Source organism: Petaurus breviceps, unplaced genomic scaffold, assembly GCF_028583685.1.
Source record: "Petaurus breviceps papuanus isolate PSGF00001 unplaced genomic scaffold, PetGlider_PUasm1.0 126, whole genome shotgun sequence".
NCBI lineage: Eukaryota > Metazoa > Chordata > Mammalia > Diprotodontia > Petauridae > Petaurus > Petaurus breviceps.
The window spans coordinates 2,409,158-2,418,309 of NW_027185655.1; the positions used below are offsets into that span (position 1 = coordinate 2,409,158).

At 41.8% G+C, this 9,152-nt stretch overlaps 1 protein-coding gene across 1 annotated transcript; it reads left to right on the forward strand.

Annotated features, from left to right (window-relative positions):
• The first annotated feature begins 359 nt into the window (after positions 1–359).
• On the forward strand, positions 360–3,666 carry LOC138169404 (kappa-casein-like). Its single transcript, XM_069098822.1, has 3 exons — positions 360–413; positions 2,071–2,100; positions 3,214–3,666. The coding sequence occupies exons 1-3, from the start codon at positions 360–362 to the stop codon at positions 3,664–3,666; spliced, it is 537 nt and encodes a 178-aa protein (XP_068954923.1).
• The last annotated feature ends 5,486 nt before the right edge of the window (positions 3,667–9,152 follow it).

Below are 9,152 nucleotides of genomic sequence, written 5' to 3' on the forward strand. Positions count from 1 at the left end.
TCATTCAGTGAACCAAGGGGAACAGGGGAAAGTGGACATTCAGTTATACCAGTGAGGTGCTAAATATTTTAGCCAAAGCACCTACAGAGACTGGAAACTAACTTGCCTCATTGAGCAGTTAGATATCAGCCACTGTGACCCCAACATAGTGATGTCATTTGTTCCTTTTCAATGATGAACAACAACCAGCCAACCAACTGAAACTGATCAGTCAAATATGACGACTGTGGTTAGATCCGGAGGCTTTCAGAAAGCCCGATGCTTGGGCTTCGTGCGACTTTTGACTCTCTTAGCCACTATATAAAATGCATGTGTAATAAGCAGATTCTGTATCTTTTTTTTAAAGCATAACAACCACAATGAAGGTCTCATTCTTGGCTGTGCATATTCTGGCGGTAATGGTGTGCTTCTCGGTAAGTGTTCTTTATATTGTTTTATGATATAATTTCAAGAGGAAATATTCAAATCTGGATAGTTGTTTAAATATTTTTTGAAATTAACTTGAGACATCATTTCTACTGTAAATAAGAGGCTGCTCATTAGCTAGAAGCAGAGACCTGATAGAATAAGAGATTTAGAAGGGGCCTTTGACACCCAATGCAGCTTCATTTCACAGATGAGCAAAGGGAGGCCGAGATAATGAAAAACTGCACCAAGGTCACATGGGGAAGCAGCGGCACAGCAAGAAATAAAGAATTTGTGCTCCTCATACACTTTAAAGACTAAGTGGTTGTAACCAGCAGATAAAGGCAAAATCGGGCTGGGCCCAGGCTCCCTTTTATAGTTTTAAATTTTAAACTCTCTCCTTCCATCAGAAAATAGATGGAGAAGATTCTCTCAAGACTACACCTCCCTGAGCAGTGCAGGGCATTACTTTTGCTTTATTCCCCATCTCTACTAAATCCTTCAGAGAAGAGAGATTTGTTTGAAGGGCCAAAGGTCTAAGACAACCAGCTCAACTTTCAACAGTGGCTTTCACTTGGCTTCAGCCTATGGGGTGAATTGATCTAGATCCTTATAGATCTCTCTCTGTCTGTCTGTCTCTTTCTGTCTCTCTCTCCCTCGCTCTCTATCTCCCCTGTCTCTCTCTATCTCCCCTGTCTCTCTCTCTCTCTGCCATCTCTCTCTCTCCTCTCTCCCTCCTCTCTCTCTGTCTCTCTCTCTTTCTCTGTCTCTCTCTTTCTCTCTCTGTCTCTTTCTCTCTTTGTCTCTCTCTCTGTCTCTCTCTCTCTGTCTCTCTCCCTATCCCTCTCTCCCTATCCCTCTCTCCCTCCTTCTTGTCTGTCTCTCTGTGTCCCTCTCTTCTCCTTTACACTTCCCTTCTCTCTCTCCCTGTCTTAGCTTTCTCTTTCCTCTCCCCCTCCTCATCAGTGCTCTGCTCTGCTCTCCTCTTCTCTTGGAAATAAACAGTTTAAAGAAATAATTAGACCATACAGCAAGCACTGGAGAAAACTGGACAGAGAACATGTATAAGTACAAACCTTTTAGTGAATGTGCTGAGTTCCTAAGGTAGTCATGACTTAGAGCTTCAATCCAAATTCTTTGTTCTCTCCTCTCCACCGAGTGGAGCCTTGGTTACTGAAATCAGCCTGTTATGCTTAACTTAGTCCCCAGTCCCAGAGATTACACTATAAGATACCTACAAGGACCTGAGCTGCCATCATCCCTACACTATGTGATGCTTTCCTCTCTCCTCTGCCCCATCTGCTCAATGCTTCTGTCCCAGATTACCTCAAAAGCTCTATGCCTAGCAGAATTCTCGGGGGCTACAGGCCTCAAGATAGAGCCAGTCTCTTTCCAGACTGGAGAAGAATGCTGTCCCTCTAGAATTTCGATTTTGGATTTCCTTCATCTGAAGGCAAATCAACCTGAAATCCAATTCTAGAGCCACAGAAAATATCTCTTGGCAGTTATATTGCAAAAAAAAAAAAAAAGAAAAAAAGAAAGAATTTTTTTTAATCCTCATTATATTCAATAAGCAGAAACTTTTTCTAGAAGTGAACAAATTTAGTTTGTGTCCAACTATCTTTCTCTGTTTTTCTTATTGTTCCTGTCTTGGCACCACACCAGACTGCTGACTTGGACTGGGAAAAATGGCCTGTAAGTTCTTTTTACTTTTTTACAGAACATCGCAATGATTAATGTACATTTTGTGAAAGATACCAAAAAAATTACAAATGCTTCCTCTTCAAAACATAAAAACTTACATCTCAGAACTAATCAGATGAACTTCCAAAAATAAATACTGGGGAATGAAAATCAACTAGTTCTACTCTCAAAGTTCAACTGAAAGGCCCTGCATCGATATTCATCCTGTTTGCTCCTTAGTAATCAGCAAGGAGTGTGGGCCACATTGGAATCACAACACCAGTCTGTGACTCCCCTCCCTGGGGAACTCCTAGCAGGGAAGCTCTCTCTGCTAGCAAAAGCAGCACGGGCTCTGCAACTTATCATTTGTAATGTTGTCTAGATCATTAAGAAGCTAACTGACTTGCTCAGGGTCATACAGCCAGGAGTTGTCAGAAATAGGGTTTGAACCAGGTCTTACCAACTCCCTATCCAACATACTAAGTTGATTCTAGTGAAAGATCCTTAAGAACTCTAATAATTCTCCGAGCCCTTGAAGATCTCTCATTTTTGCATATGCTTATGTGATTTAATTCATTTTTTCTGTGCAAGAGGAAGGAGCACCAGACAAATTTCTAGTTCCATTCACAATTAGTTTCCTTGTCTTTGGGTTTTAGAACATATGTCAATAAATACAGGAAGTTCAAAACTCTACACTGCCACTCAAAAAGACAAGCTGAAACAAAATGTTCCAGGTCTCTTCAAATTCATTATTCTGTTCATCCGTCCCTGTTTGGCTTGTAAGAAGTGTTATCTGGAAGTGATGCTGTATGATTCACTACTGCATGGAATATGGGTGTGCAGGATAAATGAATGCATTGTTTTAGAATGTCAAGATCTCCTATGGAGTTTCTCGATGTACTATTTGAAACAACAAACATAATTACTTAGATTCTAAGGTAAGGAGGTAAAACCACCCAGATTAGAATCATCTAAACATCAAGGATAATTCATTTAATCTGTTTTTTCCCAAAGTGAAATATAACAACATGTGGTTTCAAACATTCTCAAGCTGAGATGTTTGGTGAGTCCCATGTGTGGTATGAAAATGACCTTCTATCTATTTCTTTCTTTTTCTCTATGCAGTGTGATAAGCAAAATGAAAGACGGCCTGAGCTGAGACAACAGCTGCTCAGACAGTCTCCTGTCCAATATGTCTACACTCCATATACACATCAGCCATATGTGCCAGTCACTTTTCCATCAAGGGCATATGTACATCATCCATATTTCTCCAGAGTAGTTTGGAGAAAACCATATCCCTCCTACATGCCACTGCTGCGCAATATCTATCCTTGGCCTATGGTTCCTAGCAACTTATACCCTGCATTCACTTTTAATCACCCCCAATATGCCCAGCCTCCAACATCATCAAGTTCAAACAACAGCCCCACAGCTCCCATTCAGACTACAACCATTCCCATCACCAACACCATAACAGCTACAGTCACCCCGGCTGTCTCTTCCACGTTTCTGGCCACAGAGGATAGCACAGCTGTTGCAATTCCGACTTCCCCAACCCCTGCACAGGAGGCATAGGAAGGAAGGTTTCTATGAAGACAAGGTAAAAGCAAAGGGCAATTGTCAATAATTCAACAGATAGACAGACAGATGGACAGATGGACGGACAGAGAGAGAGAGAGAGAGAGAGAGAGAGAGAGAGAAGAGAGGAGAGAGATGGGCAGGTGAATGATGTTTTGTATCTAACAGAGATTCAGATTGTTAGAGACAACACTGTCCAGGGGATAGGGAAGGGATAGAACAAGGGAGAGGAATGAGCATCTATCTGTTAACACTGTGTTCCAGGCGCCATGCTAAGCATTTTATAAATACTATCTCATCTAATCTATAGACAATGGACATCATAACCTCACTCTTTAAACACTAGAATTCAATTGACCATTTTTTGTCTTCTCCATCATATTTTCAACCTCCCTGAGATGAACAATTGCCATTTAGATTTAATGAGGCATTGAAAAATAATTGAAACAAAGAGCATGTTGGGATCTTAATGGCGTGTTCCTATTACCACCCCGCCCTTCCCTCTTTATGGCGGCCCACCATGATACGCCACTTTTATTACCATAAGAGCCCTGACATGTAAGGCTGTATATACATTTATGTATACAGGTATGCCTTCCCCATTGTGGGGATGAGGGGTGTGGTGCTGTCCACGATCTGGAAAATCCACATAAAAATGTTTGGCCCTCCCTTCATACCAGAGAAGTCTGAACTATTATGGTATTAAAAGAGATAATATATTGATATACCATACGACACATATATTTTCTGTATTTCTGAGTTTCTCAACTTTTCCTGTATTGTCTGGGGTTGGGAGGTGATGGCCCCACTGTTCTCTGTCCTGACCAGTCCCTACCTAGAGAATCATGTATAATTATGAATGCCAGAGTTTTAAAAGGATATTTTTTTTGATAACCTGGAGGCTGTCCAGAGGAGGACACCTGAGCCTGTGACAGGATTTAAGATGCTGTCATGTTATTCTTTTTTGTCCTGCTATATAAAGACCAGTTGAAGGAACTGGGAGCATGGAAAATAGAAGACTTAGGTGGGACATAACATTGTCTTCCAGAGTTTGAAGGACTTTCATAATGTAAAAGAGATAGCACCCTAGAGCTCAGGAGCAGGAGCAATGGGTAGAAGGTTCAGAGACAAATTTAAGCTGGAAGTCAGGAAGAACTTCCTGATGATCAGAACTATCTCACAGCAGAGCCAACTGCCTGGCAAGTTCATGGGCTCCCACCTCCAAACAAAGGCTGGAGATTACTCGTTAAGAGTGTTGTATTTTTATCTAGATGTGGGTTGGATGGGTTGGTTTTTGGGGTGTGGGAGGTGAGGATTGTTCTGGAGCCCTTCAAACTCTGAGATGCTCCCATTCTCAGACAAAGGCACTTGGGCATTTTTGCAAGTGCTGTTTCAGGTGATTATGACACGCTGATAAAAAAAAAAAAAAAAGAAGCAGCAGCAGCATTCCAAGACCTGAAGCAATTCCAAAATCACCAGTATTCTTTAAGTGGGTAAGAGGAAGATGGATGGAGCCAGCAAAATGGTCAAATAATGTGCAACACTATGGCCTCCAAGACGACTTACTTTTAGTGAAATAGTCACTATTAACAGCGATTATGAATGTTTCGTTATTCGATAATATTTAATATTTATTATATCATAATAGTGCCTATTAGCTATATATCATTTTTAGCTTATCCAAGTCCTTTGCATATATTATCTCTTTTACAGGCCTACTTATTATAGAAATCTTGATCCTGGAAACATAAAATATGAAAGAAAATACAAAATACCAAAGGCTCATTCAATTCAAACAAATGAACATTAAGTACCTATTATGTACCAGAAATAGAGAATCTGGCTTTCTTGGCTCTTCCTCACTTTGTTAGGCACTGGGGACACAAAGGCAAAATAAAATGCCACCTGCCCTCAAGGAGCTGACATTCTACTACTAACACTGGTTGCCGAAGGATGACTCCAAGGAAATAGACATTATGGAGGACTTGACAGTCTTCATGGGTGGATCCAAGCCTTGGCCCACACTGACACAACCATCAGTTTGTTTTTAAGTACAATACAGCCTAGGACTGTTTCCTGTTAAAACCAAAGGGAGATGGTGTCTCAATGGTCAGAGTATTTGTCTACATTTTCAGTGCTAGCGTGCAGCAGGGTAGTTATCAAAGGTCATTGTTGATCAGATTCAAGGCTTTATGAGTTTAAATCTTGTAAAGGTAAAGCTCTGTAAGTCAAAGTACAAAGTTAAGTTGAATATTCTGTGAATTCACTTTCTCTGAGTGTTTAGCGGGTTTAGCCTTTTATGTGGGTTAAGTGCTCTCGGTAAGATGAAAAAAGTCAATGATCATATTACATTAGGAAATGAATGTCTCAGGTGTCGTAATTTGTCATAGGTCCTGATGTAACTAAGAGCTGAAATGAAGCCCTCCAGAGGCCATGGGGAAGACTCTACTGCTGGACAGTCTGCAATCTTTCAGGAGATAGATTCTGTTTCCTCAAGCTTTCCATTGGTGTCCTGCTTCATCTCGTTGACTTAAGAGAATTAAAATAACTTACTGCCATGTGCTTTCCTTTGATTCTTTTCAACACTTAATTTGGGGGATATCACATTTCAACTTCTCCCAGAGATGCAGGATGGTACAGGAGGGGCAGGTGCTAGGGGGCACCACAGTGCATACAGTGCTCGGCCAGGAGTCAGGAGACATTTTCCTGAGTTCAAATCTGTCCTCAGACACTTACTAGCTGGGTGACCCTGGGCAAGTCACTTAGCCCTGTTTGCCTCAGTTTCCTCATCTGTCAAATGAGCTGGAGAAGGAAACGGTGAACCACTCCAGGATCTTTGCTAAGAAAACCCCAAATATGGTCACAAAGAATTAGACACAACTGAACAACAAGGGATAAAGGAGCAAACACATCAATTCCATGGGCTCAAAAGGCTTCGAGGTCATCGCTGGGACCCCAGACTAATTCAGCTTGGAGGGATAGGGTTACTAGCCTAGAAAGTCAAGGAGATGCCATTGACCCGGTGCAAGCATTTGACAATGTCTTTCACAATATCTTTGCGGACAAACAGACACGATATGGGCTGGAAGGTTCCATCCAGTAGATTTGGTCCTGATTGAGTGACTGGATCCAAAGAGTGATGCTTAGTGGATCTATGTCAGCCTAGAGGGTGGGCTTCAATGGCATGCCCCAGAGAACTGTCCTTGGCATTACTTTGTTCTCATTAGTGACTTGGGTGAAGGATAGAATGCTTAAACACAAACCTGGGAAGGCTACAGAGAGATCTGACTAACCTATCATGATAGACCAGAAAAGTTTTGGAACTGGAAAAACACATCATATAAGTCAACAGGTTTTCATTAAGCTCCCACTATGTGCCAGGAATATATAGTTGGTTGAAAAGTCTGAGTTTGTTTTGACCTAGAGAAGAAGTGTTTAAATAAGTGTCTTATAAAAGAGGGATTTTGTTTTGTTTAACTTCAAGGAACAAAAACAGGACCAAAGAAGTAAAAGTTTGATAGAAGAAGAGTTTAAATTATTCATAATCATGAGTATTACAGAGACCAAATCTGTGATGGCGAATTTCCAGATGAGGAAAGTCCCTCCAGCAATGCAGGATAGCACCTCCCCTGCAACTTGGAATCTTAGAGGCATAGTGAAGCACCAGTGGGTACTGGGGCAAGGTGATTTGCCCATGACAGAGGCAGGGCTGTAAATCAGCTCTTCCTGGCTCCTAGACCAGCTCTCTAGCCCCCATACCTGATTGCCCCTCAATACAACCACAATAACAACTGGCCTTCAGAATGTTTTCAGGTTTGCCAAGGGCTTTACATCTCATTTGATCCTCACCACAGCCCTGTGAGGTAGGTGCTAATATGACCCCTGCTTTCCTGGAAAGGAAACTGAGGCTATGAAAAGTCAAATAACTTGCTCAGGGTCACACAGCTAGAACTTCCATATTGGTCAGATCAGCAAACATTCACATTTGCAATGATTGGTTTCTTGTGTGAACTCACTGAAGATCTGAACACCCCAGTCTGACCTCCCACTGCATCTCTAGAAGGAATGTACCAGCCCCAAAATTCTTAAGAATACCTTACACGGGGGGGGGGGGCTAGGAGGCATGGTGAATAGAGCACTGGCCCTGGAATCAAGAGGACCTAAGTTCAAATCCAGCCTCAGACACTTAACACTTACTAGCTGTGTGACCTTGGGCAAGTCACTTAATTCCAATTGCCCTTCCTTCCCCCCTCCAAAAAAAAAAAAGCAAAAAAAAAATGCCTTACACCTCCAAATGATACTATTATCTCTTCCTCTTTAAGCAGAGGAGAAGGTTGCCATCAATAAACAGATTGCTGTGCTGGTATTTCAGGAGAAATGCAGTCAGCAGACATGGTGTGTTAGCAGAGCCATCAATAGTATGTGTCAAACAGAGCTTTGCGCCTGGGTACTGCTTTCTAGGGACAGAAGGGATGATTCTTTACTATGGAAACACCATTTCTAAGTCTCACTTTATGGTCTTTCACTAGTTCCTGTTTGTGGAACAATCTTCTCTAGTTACCACCTCAGGTCTCCTCACCACGATTCCCTTCTCCCTGACCTCATTTCCTCCCCAATCCTTGTGTGACTGCCACAGAACCAGGGTTTGCCTGACAGGACTTCCCCGACTTCCTTACCCTACAGAACCTGATTGGCTCCCCCCTTCCCTATTACACCTTTGTGGGCTGGGGCACAAGGGCATGTAGTCAGTGCCGCTCAGACTTGGGGGGTGCCTATCCTAATGACTTAACTGACCAGATGCATTTCCAGATGAAAATTAATGGGGCTTTACTTGTATAACCCTGCTGTCCTTATTTGCCTATTTTGTGCCAGCATCAAATGTGAACTAAATGGGCATTAGGGTTAGAGTTGAGCCTACAACAGGGACTTAGGGACACATTTTCCTCTATCAGTGCAATTGCACCCACAGTCAGACTATTTTTTTCACTGGTACCCTTATCTCTGCACTGCCTGCCACCAACTCCCACCCAACTAGACCTTCTTCCTCTCTGGCTCCTCCTCCACTGTCCCCTCTCCCACCAAATGTTTGGCTTCAGGTAACATAAGTCCTAGTAATAGATGTGTAAAGGAGTTCCCCCCGCCCTTCCCCGCCAAAAGCAAAAGCAAGGTTTTCCCAAGGGTTAGCCTCAAACAAAAAGCAAAACTAAATACTGCCACCAGCTTGAATATCCAGCTGAAAAGTGTTCCATACCTAATGAAAAGTCATTAGCTTACTCATATACTAGTAATACATTTTGTGGAAATTTTGAAATGAATAATATGTCATTATTAAAGAAGAAGAGTATCACCAATTACCAATCCCAGGGACAAAATAACTTACAAATCAATTCTATACAATCATCAAAAACAATTTTAATTATTACATGAACTTTTTGCAAAAAAACTTAGAAAAGATCCTACAAATTTCTTCTATGATACAAATA

Bases quoted from the DNA above. Each gene is read 5' to 3' on its own strand.
- LOC138169404 (XM_069098822.1), top strand. From the start codon at position 360: ATGAAGGTCTCATTCTTGGCTGTGCATATTCTGGCGGTAATGGTGTGC. The intron at 414-2,070 runs GTAAGTGTTCTT...GCACCACACCAG, and splicing joins CGGTAATGGTGTGCTTCTCG to ACTGCTGACTTGGACTGGGA. The intron at 2,101-3,213 runs GTAAGTTCTTTT...TTCTCTATGCAG, and splicing joins TGGACTGGGAAAAATGGCCT to TGTGATAAGCAAAATGAAAG.